Genomic DNA, 21,980 nt, shown 5'->3' on the forward strand with positions numbered 1-21,980 from the left:
GAAGAGTCCTAATTTGGAGAAAGAATACATTGCAGAGTATTTTAAAAAATCATTAAGCAAACCATCCCTCTTAATACCCATCATGAGAAACTCATGAATGGACCAAGAATACAGTCAAAGAAGAGAATTTCTAATACCTTCCTTTAAGAAAGCACAGTAATCATTATCAAATCTCACTACTGGTCCTCTGTTTCTGCCCCACTTCTCTTACTAATATTCTATATTTATATGAAAACGAGGTTTCATTAAGGGATTACTCCTAATAAAGGAGGTTTCACCAAGGGAACATCTAAGGGTTTTTTCTTTTGAGCTTAATAGCCAAAAGACCAGTAAAAATGTGGACTCTATAGATATTTAAGCATGCATCGTAAAAGCATGTCACAGTCAGTCTTTTAAAAGCTATGAAAATCCTTAACAGAAAGTCATCCTCCTAGCTTTTCCAGGTCACCCTGGTTCCCAATGAAGCTTTTCATGAAGGCAAATACCCGGGTTGGCCAAAAAATCCATTTGGTTTTTTCCATAAGATGAGTCTAGTAGCACTTAGTTTTCTTTATCTTCATTCAAAACAATTTTATTAAATTGTATTGTCACAGTTGTCATATCAGTGTGCATTTTTTAAAAACTTATCAAAATCGGGGAATTTTTGTGTAGCCATTTTAAGAAATTATTGTGCAGCCATATTTAGAAAATATGTGTAGCCACATATTTTCTTCCATATTGAGATGGAAGACAATATGTAATATTTTTGGCACATTATGCTTTATTGTTTCAAGAAAGGTAGAAATACAAAAAAAGATTTGTACAACAGATGGTGAAGGTGCTGTGGCTGATCCAATATGTCAAAACTGGTTTGTAAGTTTCCTGCTAGAGATTTCTCACTGGATGATGTTCCACAGTCAGGTAGACCAGGTGCAGTTGATAGTGATGAAATCAAGACATTGAGAACAATCCACGTTATCCCAGGTGGGGGATAGCCAACATACTCAAAACACCCAAATCAACAGTTATTGGTGACAATGAAAAATGTGCCCTTTATTTTACAAAAAAACTAAATGGACTTTTTGGCCAACCCAATATAAAATTATATTTTAATATCTACAATTTGTCACTAGGCTAAACCATGCCTCTATAAACTAAACTGATCCTTCTCTTAAGTACTTCTGCTTCTCCCTTTACTCCTACACAGCAGACCCTTTACACCATTAAGTCCTGCTTCTAACTGTCTAGAATTTCTGTGGCCCCACAGAGCGGCAATCAAATGAGGATACAAGGCCAATGTCCATGATCATTCACTGATTAAGTGACAGTTTTCCACACACCACCCTGGCAGCGTGGTATAATTTAAATTCCTATGTCAGGCAAAATTACTAATTTCTGCATGACAAGGATTTTCACTTGTTAAGTCTCAGACTACCAAGGTTATAGGTGAATAGTATAAACCATGAATGCCAAGAGTTTACCACACATTCTCTGAGAGGCTTTTCATTAAATATGATATAGGGAACAAAAGAATACTTAGATTCAACTAAGTCAGGTTCTCACATTCCTAGTTCTAATTAATAGCAGCAAAATGGAAATAAAAAGACTGGCCTAGATGAAATGAGAAGATTGGACCAGATGAAATAAGAAGACTTCTAGTGATAACAAAAGTCTATAAGATCTACTTAAGCTAAAACATGACCTGACAAGCTAGAAACTAAAATTAAAAACAACCTGAATGACAACTGGCTCTAAACAGTTTGCAGAGGCAGCAGCCTCCACACCGCCTCTCTCTATTTTATTGTGCTGTATGTACTTAGCCTTTATTATTTTCTTTCATAGGCACTTTTCAATGGCCCTCAAGAGTCCTGCTTCAATACAAAATATTAGTAGGTGATTGTATCCCCCCAAAATGTCCAGGTTAGATAATCATTATTCAGAATATTATTTTTATAAAATGAGATCTCACAAATATTAAATAAACAATACTTTGAGCTAAAGAACATTATTAAAGTTAGTCAAGTCAAACAAGAATAAACTAACCACGAGTTGCACATCTAGAATTTTTAATGCTAACATATATAGGATTTCAGCTACTGCCATGAATAACCTATTAATATAAATAAGAATGAAAACTAAACAAGTCGCACACCTTTAGTAACTTAAACTGTGTAATTTATGATTCGTTGTCTTATAACACACACTGGTGGAGCTCCACAGGTATGCCCCACTATATGCAAACTGGCATTCTACATAAATACTTATTTTCTACATTTTTAAAAACTAGTTTCTACATTAAAAGTAATACATGGAGACTTCCGCCAAGATGGAGGTTTAGGTGGATGTGCCGTGCCTCCTCACACAACCAAGTTTAGGGACAACTAAATATTAGCATCAGAAAACACAACCAGAACACGGAAAACTGAACTTTTCGGAAGTCCACTAACAACAAATTCTTCGGCCCGACCGGTAAGGGGCGAAACCGGCGTCGGGTGAGGAGTTACAAAGGAGGGCTCGATCAACCCGGGCGCGGAATCCAGATGCGCGAATCCAGTCGCACGGGTTCCAAACCCAGGATTGGACCTAGTGAGCAACCGAGCGGCCCACCGGGTGAGCGACTACGAAGGAGTCAGTGGGGAGGCGGTGGCAGCGAGTTGACTATGGTTGCCTGGTTGCACGCGGGTGAGGGAGTGAGCGGTCAGACCGGCGGAGGCTGCGGCGGCGCCATCTCCCCGCTCTGACCACGCCCCCACATACAGCTTCACAACCCAGCGACCTGGGAATCCAAGGCGCCGCTCCTCCCACTTAAAGGGCCAGAACAGACCAAAAATGTTGCAGGGAGACCTCAAAGTCCCAGAGATAAATCTAAGTGACTAAGAAATAGCAAATCTCTCAGACGCACAGTTTAAAACACTGGTCATCAGCTTCCTCACAGATCTGGTGAACTATAGCCACAAATTAGAGAAACATATGAAGGCTAAATTAAGGGAAATGAATGGAATTCCACAGGAAACCCATAGAGATGAAAAAAAAACTGGGAATCAAATCAATGGAGTGGACCAGAAGGAAGAAGAAAAAAATCATCAAACAGAAAGGAATGAAGAAATAAGAATTCAGAAAAATGAGGAGAAGCTTAGGAACCTCCAGGACATCTATAAACGCTCCAATATCTGAATTATAGGGGTACCAGAAAGGGGAAAGACACAACCACCAGTGGAAAAACTATTTGAACAAATAATAAAAGAAAATTTCCCCAATCTGGCAAAGGAAATAGACTTCCAAGAAATCCAAGAAGCCCAGAGAGTACCAAAAAAGTTGGACTCAAGAAGAAACACACCAAGGTATATCATAATTACATTAGCCAAAATTAAAATGAAGGAAAGAATCCTGGAAGCAGCAAGAGGTAAGGGGACAATCACCTACAAAGGAGTCCCCATCAGGCTGTCAGCAGATTTCCCAAAAGAGACCTTACAGGCAAGAAGGGGCTGGAAAGAAATATTCCAAGTCATGAAATCTAAAGACCTACAACCAAGATTGCTCTACCCAGCAAAACTTTCATTTAGAACAGAAGGACAGATAAGGTGCTTCTCAGATAAGACCAAATTCAAGGAGTTCATCATCACCAAGCCCTTATTATATGAAATGTTAAAGGGACTTATCTAAGAAAAAGAAGTTAAAGAAACATGAACAGTGAAAGGACAACAAACTCACAGTTATTAACAACCACACCTAAAACGAAAGCAAACTAAAAGGACAGCTAGATCAGGAGTGGAAACATAGAAATGAAGATCTCAAGGAGGATTAGCAACAGGGGAGTGGGAGGAGGAGACAGGGGGAGAAGGTACAGAAAACAAGTAGCATAGACAGTAGATAGAAAATAGATGGGGGGGGGCAAGAATAGTATGGGAAATATAGAACCTAAAGGACTTGAGACACATGGACATAAACTAAAGGGAGGGTAATGGTGGGGTTGGGGGGGCAGGGTGGAGGGGAATGAAGGGGGGAATAGAACAACTGTAACAGCATAATCAATTCAAAAATAAATAAATAAATTTATTTTTAAAAAAATGTAATACATGTACACAGTAAAAAAAGTAAAAGTGCCCTTTATTCCATACAACTCCTATCAGGTTAACTACTAACAAGTTAAACTTTATTTTAAATGTATAAAGGAGGCTCCAATATTTATAGGTTTTGCTATATAGTAAAAATAATAATTAAACAAGCCCCATCCCCAATTATCTGACTATATTTTTATATTCAACATGTGTTTTCTTAAGTGATGCACACCTATACAGCTCCATTCTAAGGGTTGCTAAGCTACTCCTGCATACTGCGAGACAAACAACAATGCTGGCATTGTGGCGCATGGCCAATGTCGTATCTGGCGGTCACGGTAGAAACGCTTTTGGATCTCCTAGTTTTTGAGATTATTTCAATATAGTGTATATCCCTGGGACACATACTGTCTCCTATACCTCAAGATAAGTAAGGTAGCTCTAAATTCAAACAAAGGATATTTTTAATCATGTTAAAATCTTTTGAACTCCCCAAATGTTCCTGCCTATATGTCAAACTCATTTTTACCAGAGGCCACATCAGACTCAAGGTTACCTTCAAAGGGCCAAATGTAATTGTAGGACTGTATAAATGTAACTACTCCTTAACTAGGGGCAAGGAGCTCAGCATTGCCGCTGGGTAGAAACAAGTTGCCAGGCTGTATAAAACAAGGTGGAGGGCTGGATTCGGCCCGTGGGCCTTGTGTTTGCCACCTGTGGGTTAGAGTCATTAAGATTGATCAACAGTTAGTTTAAGGGTCAATATTTATTCTTTAATTGTATCATCCTATTTAATCTACATCAATATAAAAATGAGCAATCTGCTTAAGCACTTTCAAAAGTGTGCTATCTAGGTTCTGTGTTTGTGTTTTTATGATCCCCATTTTATGATTTATGCCTATAAAGCAAAATCTAAGAAAAGCTGATTCCAGAGAGCTAGAATTTATAAAATTTAAAGCATGTTTTGATTGACTTGATTTGAAATAAAAATAAAATCCTAAAATTTTCAGTTTTTTAATTATTATATAAGCATATTCTTACAAAAAAACCTTTGTGCTTATATGAGTATAACAACAATAAAAAACATGTTACTTTTCTACCTCAAAAAAAAAGTAACTCTGCAAAGGAAAATACTTCTGGAAACCATTTAGTATGACAAATTACTATACTATATGATCATATGTTAACAAAAATGGATACTGCCTATATATGCATCAACATTACAAGGTCCCTATATAGCAGAAAAAAGTATACCATAGGCAAAACTATTTTCAAATATCCATTTTAAAACTTGAGGTAACTTGGTCCTGACTGGTGTGGCTCAGCTGATTGGGTGTCATTCTGCAAAGTAAAAGGTCAACAGTTCAATTACCAGTCAGGGCACACTCCTAGGTTGTGGGCATACAAGAGGCAGCCTCGATGTTTCTCTCCCTCTCTCGCTCTCTCCCTCCCTTCCCACTCTCTAAAAATAAATAAATAAATAAATAATCTTTAAAAAAAAAACTTAAGGTAATTTGGAAATTAAAATTTTTACAAATCAATATATTGGAACTTAGGCTCGCATACTTCATTTCCCAGGCCACAGCCAGCGATTTCAATTTTACACTAACTACAAGAAAAAAACAAGTCTGGCTACTTTTTCATAAATAACTAACCTCAACTTAATTATATGTTGATTCAGCTCCGCTCCCACATTTGTAACAAGTTTTAACTAGGAGGGGCGCAAACCGCAATAGCCCAACACCAGCAAAACAATGTGCAAGACAATACAACCTATCTCATGAGTTACTACAAAGAGATCCACTGTTTCTCCCCCAATCAAGGGCTTCACTTTTACAAAATTCCCCTCTTATCCCTGTATCAATTTTTCCTTCTCCACTCGTTCATTTCATCAACATTATAACACTTTACTATCTTTTATCCTGAATAAAAATTCTCCTGACACCATATTCCCACTGCCCTATTTGCTTAATTTACAGCAAAATTCCTGGGGGAGAGGGGAGGGGACTAAGTACACTCACTTCATCTTCATTTCACTCTCGGATTCTTTCTTGAACCTACACCAATCATGCCTTTATCCCAACACCCCACAGAAATTGTTGTTATCAAGGTAAACCAGCAATATCCACATTGCAAAATCCAATGATCAATTTTCAGTCCTCATCTTATTTGACCAATTGGCAGAATTTCACAGAGCTGATCCTTTGCTCCTCCCTGACACATTTTTCATTGTTTTGCCTCCCAGAAACGTTCTTCATCCTTGGTTTTCCTCTTTGCTCACTGGTCCTCCTTCAATATCTCCTTTGTAAATGCTCATCTTCAATCTGCCCTCTACATAAAGTTGTTTGCCTAAGGGGCTTAAGTCCTTGAACCTCTTCTCTATCTTTATTTTACACCCTGGCCAACTACAGCCTGTGATATATACACTAAAGCAGCCTGGCCTTATTCCCTGTACTACAGTTCATATATCTAGCTGCCTGCCCATTTGAAATCTCTACTTGGATAGCTAATAGGGATCTCAACATTAACACGGTCAAAGTCAATTCCTAGATTCTAATATGAACTCCACTCCCTACTTCCACCCATTTGCCCTTAACAGTATAAAAGCAATTCCAACCTTCCAGTTTCACAAGCACCAAAACTTAAGAGTTTTCACTGACTCTTCTTCTATTTTACTGGTACTTACCTTAGAAATATATCTAGAATACACTGCTTCTCATCACCTCCACCACTAGCCCTTAGTCAAAGCCACTATGTCATCTCTTTCCTGTACTATTGCAATACCCATCCTAAACTGGACTCCCTGTTGCCACAAAACTGAACATCCTTACAGCAGGCAAAAGTAATCCTTTTCAAACCTAAGTCAGATCATGTCACTTTTCTGCTCAAAACTTCTCATGACTTGCCATTCACTTGGAGTAAAAACCAGTTTTTATGGCAGCCTATAAAGCCTCTCCATGATGCCTATCTCCCCCGTTCCCCTTTCACTCACACATGCCACTCCAGCTACACCAGCCTCCTTGCTTCTCAAACACGCTAAGCATACCCTGCCCTAGTCTTTGTGCTTGCTGTTCCCAGCCTGAAACCCTCTCTCTATGCATCTGTGTAGCTTCTCTCTCCCATCATTTAGGCTCAAATGTTACCTTCTCAGACCTGTTCTAACTATCCTATATAAACTAGCAACTCCCTACCTATATTGTCACTCTCAATCCTCTTATCTGCTTTATTTTTCTTCTTAGCACCCATCAGCACCTGACAAAGAATGTAATTAATTGTTTACTGTCTTTCTCCAGTATTAAAATGAAAGCACTAAGAGAGAAGAGATTCTAAATTATTCCAAAAGCATCACAAAGAAGAGTACCTGGCATTTAGCCTGGTACATATTTGCTGAATGACCAAATAAATAATTGCAAGTCATTATGCTCAAATTTTAACAAAGATTAGCTCATTTTATCATCAAAAAACTGTATCACAGTACTATTATTCCAATTATATTAATGAGAAAAGGCACAAGAAATTAAATAACTTGTCCGCCATAAAACTTATAGTGGTACAATCAGTCTCCTCTATGAATGAGATCGAGTGAGAACACACAAATGGAGTACTTAACAAAATGTTTGGCACATAAAATACATAACATTAATGGAATACTTATTACATGCCAAACGTTAATGTAGGATCTTTATGTGCTTTTACTCATTTAATTCACAGCGTTTAATAAATGGTTGCTATCATTATTTTCATTACTTATTATTTATCAGGTTACCAAACCTTAACTCGACAGAAGTCATAAAGATACTGCTGTCAGAAGAAACTCCACAAACTCCAACTCTAACTCTTCATAAAAAAAAAGTTAACGTGTGCTTTAAAAATGCAGTTTGAATATTAGCATTGGAAACTAAATCAAAATTAACTGGATTCCTATCATACACAGGCACATCATTAATAGTACATTTGTCATCTCTCAGTTCTAAAAAGCCCCCTAATATTCAAAGACAAAAGACTCAAAGACTTTCATTACAAAAAAATCTATTCTTCCAGGAAAACTCTGGTTGCTACTCCATATTGCACCGTATTATGGTTAATGCATATTTTTCATTATAAGTTTAAAAGTATGTGGATTAAAGAAGATTTTTTTTAATGTTTAAAATAGAACTCACTCATTTATATAAATTATTACTGAAATCACCAAGATTATATAATGTAAATATCCCTCTGCTTTAAGTCAGTTTTATTACCAAAAATAAATTTTAAAATTGCTGCATTTGAGAAAATAAAGTGGCCAATTTCCTTTACCCCTGAGTTAAAGTTATGGGATTCACGAAATTTACTGAATGCAATTTTGTCAGCACAGCATATCATTGGGGTTTTGATTTACAGCGCAACCAGTAGATACTCATTCTCTATTAACAATTAACATATGAGATATTCTGGGTAAAGACCCTTAAAACTTACGGTGCAATAATGGCTCTAGCAGGTCTTTTTGTAGACTGTACTTGTGAAAGCCAACCTTCTAGCTGTGCATTCAGCTGCGGTCCTGTAAAAAGACAAAGAGAGAAATTGGAGTCAGCAAAGCAATGTGCTATGGATAACCATACATGACATAAAACTCTCATTAAACCTATTTGGGACTAAAATACCTTAACAGACAATAGGATCGTTTGAACATTAATGTTTGAAACTTAAGCAACTACACACAAAGACTCTAGCAAGCAATATGGCATGGTCAAGTACTGAATAAACTAAACTTGCTTTTATCTATTTGTTCAATTCCTGGTCAGGGCACATGCCTGGGTTGTGGGTGTGGTCCCAGATCAGGGCACTTATGAGAGGCAACCAATCGATGTTCTTCTCTCACATTGCTGTTTCTCTCTCTCTCTCTTTCTCTTTCTCCCTCCCTTCTCCTCTCTCTAAAATTAAATAAATAAAATCTTTTTTTTTAATGATTCATGTTGATATATGGAGTTGCAATTCATTCATTTTCAATGCTGTGCAGTAGTGTCAAACCCGTGGGTCCCATGCAGCCCAACACAAAACCGTAAATTTACTTAAAACTTTTTTTTTTTGCTCATCAGTTTTCATTACTGTTTGTGTGTTTAATGTGTGGCCCAAGACAACTCTTCTTCCAGTGTGGCCCAGAGACACCAAAAAGTTGGACATCCCTGTTAAGTACTGTAATGTATGAATATACCCCAATTCATTCATCCTCCTGTTCACAGACATTTTGGCAATTTCCATTTCACTGTTAATAGACAATGCTACAAACCTCTCGTAAACATGTGTTAAGAGTTTCTATGGGACTTATCTAGAAGTAAAAGTAGTGGATAATATCCTCAGCTCTACTACAACATTGCTAAATTGCCCACTAATGCAGCTGAAACAATTTACCCATCAGTATAAGGACAAAACAGAATTAAGAAGTTTAATTCTCCCTGTTAAAACTAAGGGAAGAGAAACCCAACACACATTTTTCTTAAAAGCATTTTCTCCAGAAAACTTGTAATTATTCAATCTTTCTCTGCACCTTTGAAATGTATATAAATATTTTTAAAAGCTAAATAAGCTTCTAACCAACAACCCAGGACTGACTTTCTCAAGGACCTGGTAGCCATCTCTCTGAAGTATGATCAAGGAAGACAACTCCCCTCTCTGCCAGTTTCTGAGGAAAGATAGGAGACTAATTTGAGTTGACCACCTAGCCACACAGGTAATTTCAAGTACCTACTGTCATAAATGCTTCTTTTTCCTTTGGATAAAACCAATTAGTTAAAGACAACACAGATGTGTGACAAATGTTGCCATCAAGTCTTCTTACTTGACAACCGTCATAGTTTGCCTTCAGAGCATGTGTGTAATTGGCTGTATCTACGTACCTCCATTAAAAGGAAGAGCTCTCTTTAGATCTTTGCAATCTCTTAGCAGATTGCTTGTGATGTGCATCACATTCTAGATTAATGCTTATTCAAAAATAAAATTGTTTTCTTTTTCTTCGACCTTTAAAGAGAGGCTTTCTGAGATGGCAGGAGGTTTTTGGTTAAATTACATTTCTCCAACATCGATATTAGTTAAAAATTCCCATTTCCCTATATCCTTATCAATGTTAGATACTCTCAGAATTTTTAATTTTTGCCAATTCGATACAGTAAGAAATGGTATATCTTTGATTCTTCTAATTTGTATTTCACAAATATCTATTGAGATTAATTGTGTGCTGGTTTAGAAATTATTTGGTATATTTTAGGACTTTACTCATAAACAAGTCAAACTTATAACAGCCCATCTATAATAGTCAAAGTACAAAAAAATTCTGATTCAAAATTAAACAATGTAGTTTATTTTTAAAACTTAAATTTAAGAACAATTACCAAAAATCTGTATGAAATAATCTCATTATTAACTCAAGGAAAAATAGTAAACTAAAACTTTAGCTGCTTAATAAATTTCATACTAACCTAAAGTATGTATGGTAAATATGTAAATATTTCCATATTACAAGAAGTTTGCAAAGCAGAAGTTAAAAAGCCCTGTAAGAGCAAAGAAAATATTCCCCAAATAGAATGGATGCAAAGAGACCTACTCCAAGACACAATATTAAAATGGCAAAGGTTACCCTGGCTGGTGTAGCTCAGTGGATTGAGCACAGGCCTGCGAACCAGAGGATCGCAGTTCAATTCCCAGTCAGGGCACATGCCTGGGTTGCAAGCGAGTTCCCTGCAGGCCAGTTCCCAGCAGGGGACGCACTAGAGGCAACCATACATTGATGTTTCTCTCCCTCTCTCCTTCCCCTCTAAAGATAAGTAAATAAATAAATATTAAAAAATAAATAAATAAATAAATAAAATGGCAAAGGTTAAAGATAAAGAGAGAATCTTAAAGCAGCAAGAGAAAAGCACTTAGTTACCTACAGGTGAGTTCCCATAAGACTGTCAAATAATTTCTCAAAAGAAATTTTGCAGGCTAGAAGGGATTGTGAAGGAATATTCAAAGTCATGGAAAGTAGGGACTTAAAGCCAAGATTGCTCTACCCAGCAAAGATATCATTTAGAGTCAAAGGGTAAAGAGCTTCGCAGACAAGAAAAACTAAAGGAGTTTATATCATCACCAAACCATTATTATATGCATTGTTAACGGGTCTTATAAACAAAGAGAATATCAAAACTACAAACAATAAAAATGCAATAAAGATATATCTATCAACAATTGAACCTAAAAAAAACAAACTAACCAAACAAGAACAGAGACAGAATCAAGGCTAAAGAGAGTGTTTTGATGGCTGCCAGATGGAGATAGGAGGGGGTTGTGGGGAAATGGGTGAGGAGGTGAGGGGATTGATTAACAAGTACAAGTAGGTAGTTACAGAATAGCCCTGGGGATGTAAAGTACTATACAGGAAATGAAGTAGCCAAAGATTATAGGCATGACCCACAAACATAAACAATGGTGTGGGAATTGTCTGAGGGAATGAGAGGTACTGGGTGCAGGGGAACAAAGGGGAAAATAAAGAAAAATATTAGAATGAATTAACACAATAAATAAACACTTAACAATAAAAATTAAAATTAAAAGAAAAAGTAATATCCTATAAGTGCAAAGAAAGTATCCCCCAATTCAGACACCCTACTGCCACCAACTTCACTGATTTTAAGCACTAAACCAAGCTTTCTTATCAGTCCCTCTGGAAAAGGACCAATTTCTACAGAAGGATCCTAAGGTTACAGCCAAATACCAATCAATTTATTCTTATGGTTACTTAATTGTTGGTCTATAGACAGTCAAGTAAAAAATAATGAATCTGAATTCTTCCACAGAGGCTGATATTTGGCAATATGTTATCCTTAATACATGAAGATGATGTAGAACATATGTGTTGTTTTTCAAATACCATTGGACTGAAAAGCGCACTGATGAATGTAAAAATTAACCATTGTTAAATCCCAACAAAACTACACTATGGTTGTGAGGGACAAATGTGCATTTACTCCTTTAGATAAAAGAGTAGAAGTAGCCCTAGCTGGTGTAGCTCAGTGGATTGAGTGCGGGCCTGCAAACCACATGATCGCGGTTTGATTACCAGTCAGGGCCCATGCCTGGGTTGCAGGCCAGCTCCCAGCAGGAGACTCACAAGAGGCAACCATACATTGATATTTCTCTCCTTCCCTTCCTCTCTAAAAATAAATTTATTAAAAAAAAAAATGAGTAGAAGTAGGTTCCCAAAAGATCAATGCTATTTCCTTAAGAAATAGATAACAAACAATGTGCTATTAGCAATTCACTAACACTTCTGTTTGAATCTCACTTGAATCAAACAATATTTCATTAACAAGTCTACTCACATGGTAATAAAACCACAAAAATATTAAACACATACACACAACACACACCTCCTTTTCGGGAATTCCTATGCAACTAATTAACAGAACCATTCTAAGATACAGTAGACGAGTAAGCCAAATTGTTTTTTTCTACACTGTTCGGCTTGGCCCGTTCCTCCTATCCCTCCTTGCCCCCTACCCCATTCCCCCCCCCCCACAAAATTCAGTGGTCTTCTCAATATGAACAAAATTCATGTGTTCAATAAACTCTTCTCAAATAATGTGCAGTTAAATCACCTGAGGATCTTATTAAAATGCTAGTTCTGATTCCATAGGTCTGGTAGGGTCTGAGACCCTGCATTTGTAACACTTCCCCCAGGGAATAGTAATGTCTGCTGGCCTGTGGACCACACTCCAGTAGCAGGTCTAGGCCAGTGGTTCCCAAAGAAACAAGAGGTTCTGGACCCCAAAGACTCCACAAATTTACATGCACCAAAACTTATTTAGAAATAAAGTATGTGTCTAGCTAAATGTAAGATCTATCAATTATAAATATATATATTCATTTAAAATTAATGAACATTTTTAACCTTTTTAAAGCATATATTATCTCAATCAACAAATAATAAAGATCTAGTATCCTGCAGGAAATTCTGAGCTTTCTGACATTAAGAAGGCTCCTAAAAGAAGGGCAAGGAGGCCAAGGCTGGTGTAGGTCAGTGGATTGAGTGCGACCCCTCAAACCAGAGGACCACAGTTTGATACCCAGTCAGGGCACATGCCTGGGTTGCAGGCCAGTTCCCAGCAGGGGACGCATGAGAGGCAACCACACAGTGATCTTTCTCTCCCTCTCTCCTTCCCTCCCCCTCTAAAGATAAATAACCATTACAGATCTATCATTTAACTTTCTTAGAATTGATCTGAACTGTGTTTCAATTACCTTACAACTTTATTTTCTACTAGCCATTTAACAAACTATTATATCACAAGGTTAATCATGACCAATAATGTTTAATGTCACAAATAATATTTGGTTCATTTTTTAATTGAATAAATATTTATGGAACTGCTATTTATGTGTCAGGAACTGATGTGGATGCTGGAATTACAGGAATAAACAAGACAAATGTGGTACCTGCCTTCATGGAGCTTATAATGGTCAATGTCTTAAATCCAATGACAACTGGACTGAACTATGAAAGATCAAAATTTTCAGACACCAGGACAAGCTAGCAAGAGACATAGATTTGGTTAGGGGAGGAGCCTCCCAGTTTTGCTCGAATTATTCCATGTATATAGGGCAAACAATGACCAATTGCCACAACTTTTTTTTACCATTCTTTCTTAAGCAGTTACCTGCCTATTGGCACAGTAAACTCAATCCCATAAGATTGGTTAAGTAACAAAAGACAAAGCAAAAGCAAAATATGTAAATCCAAACAAAAGAATTAATAAGACTGTTAGTACCCAGTATTTTGTTATTATTAACCATTCTATGAAATATGTTCAAACCAAACTAAGAAATAAACTCTGACCTGTGGTGATGAATTACAAGCAATAAGATTAATATGCGGACTTCCGCCAAGATGGAGGCGTAGGTGGAAGCACTGCACCTTCTCACACAACCAAGTTTAAAAACAACGAAGTTTTAACAACAAAAACGCAGCCAAACCACAGAATATTGAACTACACAGAAGTCTGACAACAACGAAACCTTCAGCCAAACCGGTAAGAGGGGCAGAGCCAGTGGCAGAGCAGGGTTTGGGCAGGAAAGATCCACTGAACCGACCTGGGCGCGTAACCCAGGCACACAACCCAGGCACGCCGTAGGCGGATCCCAGGTGTGGAGTAGCGGGTGGACCCACTGAGGGCTGACCACAGTCACACAGTTGAGCGCAGATAAACTGGTGAAGGAGAGAAGCAGTGAGACAGACTGTGCAGGCCCCAGCGGCGGGAAGTGGCAGAGGGGACCGCCATTGTCCCTCTCTGACCCCGCCCCCACATACAGCGTCACAAACCAGAAACCTGGGTGGCCCCGCCCTGATGAACACCTCCTCATAGTAACAGCCACAAACAGATCAAAACATGGCTCAAGAACAACTCAGAGCCCCAGAGCCGATAAATCTAAGTGATGAAGAAATAGCCAAACTTTCAGATGCACAGTTCAAAACACTAGTGATCAGGATGCTCACAGAACTGGCTGATTTTAGTCACAAATTAGAGGAACATATGAAGCCTAAACTAATTGAAATGAATGGAAATGCACAGGAAACCAATAGTAATGGAAAGGATACTGGGACTCAAATCAAAGGAGTGGACCAGAAGAAAGCAAATAATAGCCAAACAGAAAAGAATGAAAAAACAAGAATTCAAAAAAATGAGGAGAGGCTTAGGAACCTCCAGGACATCTTTAAACATTCCAACATCCGAATTATAGGGGTACCAGAAGGAGAAGAGGAATAGCCATGAGTGGAAAACTTATTTGAACAAATAATAAAGGAGAATTTCCCCAATCTGGCAAAGGAAATAGACTTCCAGGAAAACCAGGAAGCTCAGAGAGTCCCAAAGAAGTTGGACCCAAGAAGGAACATACCAAGGCACATCATCATTAATTACATTAGCCAAGATTAAAATGAAGGAGAGAATCCTACAAGCAGCAAGAGATAAAGGGACAGTCACCTACAAAGGAGTTCCCATCAGACTGTCAGCGGATTTCTCAAAAGAGACCTTACAGGCAAGAAGGGGCTGGAAAGAGGTATTCCAAGTCATGAAATCCAAAGACCTACAACCAAGATTGCTCTATCCAGCAGAGCTTTCATTTAGAATGGAAGGGCAGATAAAGTGCTTCTCAGATAAGATCAAATTCAAGGAGTTCATCATCACCAAGCCCTTATTATATGAAATGTTAAAGGGACTTATCTAAGAAAAAGAAGATAAAAAAGATGAACAGTGAAAGGACAGCAAACTCAGAACCACACCTAAAACAAAAGCAAACTAAGAGGACAGCTAGATCAGGAGCAGAACCATAGAAATGAAGATCACATGGAGGGTTAGCAACAGGGGAGTGGGAGAAGGAGAAGGTACAGAAAATAAGTAGCATAGATGGTAGGTAGAAAAGAGGGGGGAGGGCAAGAATAATAGTATGGGAAATATAGAGTCTAAAGAACTTGAGACACATGGTCATAAACTAAAGGGGGAATGGTGGGGGAGGGGTGTGCAGAGTGGAGGGGAATGAAGGGGGGAATAGAACTGTAATGGCATAATCAATAAAATATATTTAAAAAAAGATAATATGCTAGATTTCTTTTAACAGTGGCGCATGGATTTCTGAATTTCATAGGCCAATAAAATTTCAAAAGAAATCTGGATACGATATAGGGTTACCAATTTTTTATTTTACCAAGAATGGACATTTAAAACATATCAACCATTTATCTATGATCAGCATGAATTTGTAAAACAAATATAATGCCAAGAGTGGAAAAGCACAATATTAAGATAACTACAATCTCTTCAAATAAATATATTCACCGCATTCCACTGACTCCAAGATACGATCAACATTAAGGTGCATCATTATTTTCTGTACACTAAAAAAGGAAACAAACCCCCAAGTGAACTAGAACATATGGTTTCTTATGACTCAGGATTTTTTATTTTATATTTATTGGAAAAGCTCTTTAAGCTTATTTAGACATGATTGCTCATATAACACTCTTGTGTTTATACAAAAACAAAATCAAAATAGCCCTGGCTGCTGTGGCTCAGTGGACTGCTAGCCTGAGAACCAAAGAGTCATTGGTTCAATTACCCATCAGGGCACAGGCCTGGGTTGTGGGCCAGGTCCCCAGCTGGGGGCATGCAATCTCTTCCTCCCCTCTCTCCCTTTCTTTCTCCCTCCCTTCCCTCTCTCTAAAAGTAAATAAATAAAAGCTTTTTTTTTAAATCAAAATAAATTCAAAGTATTCTCAAAGTTTTCCTCATATTGACTGATAATCTGATATCTAAATTCCTTTTAACTCAGAATCATCAGTAATTTTTGTTTTTCTATATCATCACACTCTGTACCATTTAAAGAAATAGTGATGCAATGTTTCTTTTTTTTTTTTAAGATTTTATTTTTTTTAGAGAGAGAAGAGAGGAAGGTGAAAGAGAAGGACAGAAATTCAATGTGTGGTTGCCTCTTGCACACTCGCTACGGGGGACTGGTCCGCAATCTAGACATGTGCCCTGACTGGGAATTGAACCAGCAACCCTTTGGTTCACAGGTCGGCACACAATCCACTGAGCTACACAAGCCAGGGCCAATATTTCTTTTAAAAGTGTTCCTCTATTATCTCTGAGATACTTGTCTAAGAACCTGACACACGTTGTCAAAGTCTCGATGTCATCCTTTCTTGATCCTACCAAACGGTATCTCCAGAAGATGTAAATGATAAAAGGTTTCAGAAGATAAGCCAGAGTTGGTGATCTCTTCCAGAAATGGTATGTTAACTGAAACCTCAGTGAGTTGCAGTTGTCTAGGAATAGCAGCAGGGTTAATAACAGTTCACAAATATGAAGGGGGACCCAAAACACCTGAAATTATCTTCTGGAGGGTGGGCCCCTTGTAGTACAGGCTTACCCTGCTAGATGAGTGTTCTAGGAACCCATCTGCATCAATGCACCGCTGGCATTATTGTGAGAGGCTGCATTCAGCTTCAGTAAATTTTTTTAAGACTTTTTCAATGTGTTTGTCCATTTCATAATGGGTTATTTACGAGTGCACCTGCCCACATGGTGCTGAGTGTGCAGCAGCAGTTTTTCACTAAAAACAGCCTGACCTCCATACCCCATGCTCCCTATTTACCCAATCTTTTTTGTGACTTTTTGTTTGTTTCCCCTGATGGAAAAAGTCCTCAAAGGGAAATGTTTTGCCATTGTGGAAGAGGTGAAACAAAAAGGGCAGAAGAAGTGAAAGGCATCAAAATCAACAGTTCAAAACTTTTTTGAGCAGTGAAAACAAAATCTCAATAGCTGGATTGTACCCAATGGAGAGTATTTTGAAGGTAACTTAAGTTTAAACATGTAAGAATAAATACACAATTTTTTATAAATAAATTCCTAATTTGGGGGCATTCCCTCCTCATATATAGATAGTGACAACTACTGCTATTTTAAAACTGACAAAGATTTTAATATGCCATTGACCGTAAAACATCTCATTTTCAGAAATGCTAAAATGTGGGGGAAATGAACATGCTAAAATCCATTAGTTATAGTAGTACTGTGAAAATCACAGGCACTACAACATTCTGACATTTATTTAAATGCAGAAGAGTGAATAATTCATCAAAGACCAGCATTTGGGAAACACTTCTCACAAAAAAAGGGTTTCTAAGAAGATTTACCAACTATAACAATCTTAAAAGTAAATCCGTAACATTTCAGCTGTTCTCCTGAAATACTTTCATTGACACCCTTCTGTGACCACATACTTAGAATTTATTGCTATGCCATTTACAAAACTTACTCTCTTATTTTTAGATGCATCTCAAGGGATGCTGTTTGTTTTTATATATCTAGGACAGGGCTCCTCACACAGAAAGTTATATGCCCTTGGGAACACAAGAATACAAAAACTATCGCACTGAATCTGATCCCAAACTCATGTAGAGCAGTACTGCATCAAACCAAAAAAACATTCTGTGAAAAACAGACTGTTCTTGATATAAACCTCAAAGTTTAGGCCAAATCTAAGTATCTTGGATTCCTTACTATCTATCCACTAATTTATTAGTGGATAAAAATGCAGTTTAGCTGCATTTTTAGCTAAACTCTAGTACAGAATACAATCCATAGGGACAATTAACCATCCAAATGAACAGTCTTCAATGTGTAACAACCAACTAACATAGTTGGCCAACTGAAAAGCACTTCACACTATTCTGCTCACTCACATTTAGCTCTCAAAATTTTTATATAGTTAATACCAAGTACATTGGCATTTCACATCTGAAAGTTCTGCAAGTTTGGAAGATCACGAGGTACGCTTTCCTCCAGGTCATTTACAAAAGTATAATCTGAAAATAGGTTTAGTATTAATCCCTTTAATAGTCTATTAATTTGGATTCTCTATTACCACTCCAATTATCTGTAAACAAATTCCCTATCAAATGATGGCATTAAATCCCTTGGTAGTGCCTGGTTATAGTTATCTAAACTCTTTTTTAAGATCAAGATAATGATTTTTTTGTGCCACTTTTCATTATTAAAAAAAATATGGCCCTGGCTGGTGTAGCTCAGTGGATTGAGCACTGGCCTATGAAGCAGGGCGTCGCCAGTTCAATTCCCAGTCAGGGCATATGCCTGACTTGCAGGCCAGGTCCCCAGTGGGGGGCACATGAGAGGCAACCACACGTTGATGTTTCTCTCTCGCTCTTTCTCCTTCCCTTCCCCTCTCTCTAAAAATAAATAATTAAAATATTTATTAATAAAAATGTTTCAATACCAAAACTGGGTGAATACATATTAATAGAGAAAAATAATAATCCCACAATTATAGAAAGCACCAAAATTATACTTTCCAAATTTCCTTCTAGTCTTTAAAAGGATATGTAACTCTATAACCTGCTTTTATTTACATAATATTTTAGCATAAGCATTTCCCTATATTATGAACTCTTTAAAGACATTTCATGGCTGAATAATATTTTTTTTTAATTCTCACCCAAGGACATTTTTTTCATTGCTTTTAGAGAAAGAAGGAAGGAGGGAGGGAGAGAGAGAGAGAGAGAGAGAGAGAAAGAGAAACACTGAAATGAGAGAGAAACATTGACTGCACACACCCCAACCGGGGATCAAATCCACAACCTGGGTACACGCCCTGACTGGGAATTGAACCCACCACCTTCTAGTCCAAGCAACTAAGCCACACCAGGACTATGCTCCAACCAACTAAGCCACACCAGCCAGGGCTAAATAATATTTCTTTATGTGAATGAATCAGTGCTTCCTTAAACATTACTTCTATAAATAAGATGCTTAGACTGTTTCTAATTTTTTAATTATTTAAACAATTCCATAATATGCATCTCTATTTGTGTATTTAAAATTATTCCCTTTCAGGATTCTCAAAAGTGAAATTACAATATATATCATTATGAGCCTTTTTAAGATTTTAATACATAATATTTGAAATCATATCCAAAATTACATCCCTTCATAATCCTGTCCAATGCATGACCATACACTCACTACCCAAAATAATATTTTAAAAGATTAATTTAACCCATGCTCCCTTTTATAAAAATTAAAACTACCTTAATTATTACTGTATTTAACATTTCAAGATAAATTAACCATTCTACCTTTCATAAAAGCAATTTTAACTTCTAGGAAAAAAATTTTTATTTCTAAAGATATTTATTTTTTGCATGACTGCTGATTTTTCCTTGCCAGCCACAAGTTATCCATTACTGATGTTTAGCAAGCAACTACTCCTACTGGCCTTCACTGATGAGCCACAATTAAAACCAAGCCTGTTATGCTGCATTGTGCTGCTGTTTTAAATTACTCACAATCCTGAATATTTTTATATACTTCTTCAATTAATTTTTTTTACTAATGGGGTATAATTTTCATCCCTTTAAAAAACATAATTCTTTCTCCTATAATAGTTAAAAAGTGGTCTTCAGACCAGAATGTTCTAATGTATTTATTTAAGAGAGTGATCTGTGTCTTACTTGCCCCAGGGCTATTTCATCACATTCTCTGGGGATGGCAACCAGGGGTTTTAACAAGCGTCTAACAAGCTCTCCAGGTGACTGTGATACACATAAAATGTGAGGCCCACTGCCAGAAAAAAGTGTATGTGTACATGCTATATGAATGAATAAATATATATATATATGAATGAATGTAGCTAACAGGTTACTAGGTGGTTTATAACTAAGATCTTTCATTGTAATACAAAATGTCAGCAATATACAAACATGAGTTTTTACCTCCAAACTACTTTGAAGCCATAAGTGACCCGCTGTTTTTTAAAATTCACGTTAGTTTATTTTTAACAGTGTTTCTAGCCTCTCATTTCAATTACTGCCTCCCCAGCTTTTCCTTTCAATCCTGATGAAAAAGGAAAATGAACTCAGATTCATAAACACTAAGTGGTACAACAACTCACATTTTCTTTTTAATCTTCTGTCTCAGTCCCAAGACTTCAGAAGAATTTAGTAGATGAACAATACAACATCCACAGTCATTTCAAAACTCCCACATTCCTATTTGCAACTTAAATTGAAGCGTCAAGAAGATTCATGTTTATACTCTAATATACAATCAAGTACTTTAGTGAGGGAAATACAAACCTGGATCATAAAGGGTAACCACCTAAAGTAGTCAAATGCTTAAAGTTGGGTCCACAATACTTCCTCAATGCATTTCTAACCAGGAATCTTTACTTTCTTCCAACTGCAGCTAGCATAGCTTTTTCCCCCTTTGGGTTACAATCAGCCAGTTGACGCTAGTGAATATGCATCACTTAGTACCAAATCCAAAACATAATCTGTGAAAAAATAAAACAAGTCTGTCTTATTGAAAACAATCAGGACTAGGATAACACCTCCCACACAAGGTAACGCTTCTCAGGAAATTGCTAAAAAATAAGTTTCTTGAGATAAAAAGTTAGAATTTTTATTCTTCATATATTTTCACCACAAAACAGACTTGTAGACATTACCATATTCTCAGCCTATTCTGTGTAATTCAGATTTTCTTCTGTAAGAGTTTTCACTTATAGAGTTTGATCCAAAAAGTGGATCGGGCCCAACAGACTATACCACATGAAACATGTAACAGAGCTGCATACAAGTGAACTGATAAAACAAAGATCTAAGACAACCTAAGCAATCACCAAAATAAAAGTGGTTACATAAATTTTGGTAAATCCATAAAGTAGAATATTTGGCAACTAGAAAACAATGAGGCAAAATTTTATGATCCTGTATGGAAGACATTTTAATTGAGAAAGAAAAGAAAGCATGGTACACAACAGAAAGTACAAAGTCTCGCCACATTTATGTGTACATATATATATATATCACACATGATTATATACTGGTTTGTATTTACGCAGAACATCTCCAGGTGAACTCAAAAGATGAACAGTGATTTCATCCTGACAAGGGAACTAAGAGTAAAAGGAAACTTTATTTTTCACTGTACACTTGTTTATATGTATCTTTGGCATTTTGCACTATGTACATGTACTACCTATCAAATAATTAGGTATAAACAAATATGGTGCAGTCACATAATATAATACCATGAAGTCATAAACAATGATGCTGCAGGCGTGTTTATCAATGTGGAAAAAAAGCCTCTAAACACTAGATCCAACTAACAAAAAACCACTGTTAGACCTAACACAATACTTAACATTAATAATCTAGGTTAAATAAATAAAACAAAACAGCCAAGAATTGTTATTTGACCAATAATATACACATCAGAGTAAAGGGATACATATGGACCAATGTGACAATATTTCCCTAATAGGAAGGAGGGCCCCTCTTTACTTCACTACCCTAAGAGTGATGGCTATCACCAAATTTCTGATAGATAAAATCAGAGAATATACAAATAGTCTACA

General features: G+C 36.9%; 1 protein-coding gene across 2 annotated transcripts in view; it reads right to left on the bottom strand.

The window, feature by feature from the left end:
• MEMO1 (mediator of cell motility 1) overlaps nucleotides 1-21,980 on the bottom strand; it is a 112,790-nt gene that overhangs the window by 61,315 nt on the left and 29,495 nt on the right. The window contains exon 1 of one of the 2 annotated variants that reach the window (XM_037146596.2): nucleotides 8,493-8,577. Coding sequence is in view for 1 of the 2 variants with exons in the window: in XM_037146597.2 (XP_037002492.1) it covers nucleotides 8,493-8,574 (82 nt within the window). In the remaining variant the exon portion in view is untranslated. Of the gene's footprint in view, nucleotides 1-8,492; nucleotides 8,578-21,980 lie in introns of those variants that run through there. The other variant, XM_037146597.2, reaches the window with a different exon arrangement.

The sequence above is a fragment of the Artibeus jamaicensis genome, unplaced genomic scaffold (genome assembly GCF_021234435.1).
Source record: "Artibeus jamaicensis isolate MK-2021 breed Jamaican fruit bat unplaced genomic scaffold, CSHL_Jam_final contig_465, whole genome shotgun sequence".
Taxonomy (NCBI): domain Eukaryota; kingdom Metazoa; phylum Chordata; class Mammalia; order Chiroptera; family Phyllostomidae; genus Artibeus; species Artibeus jamaicensis.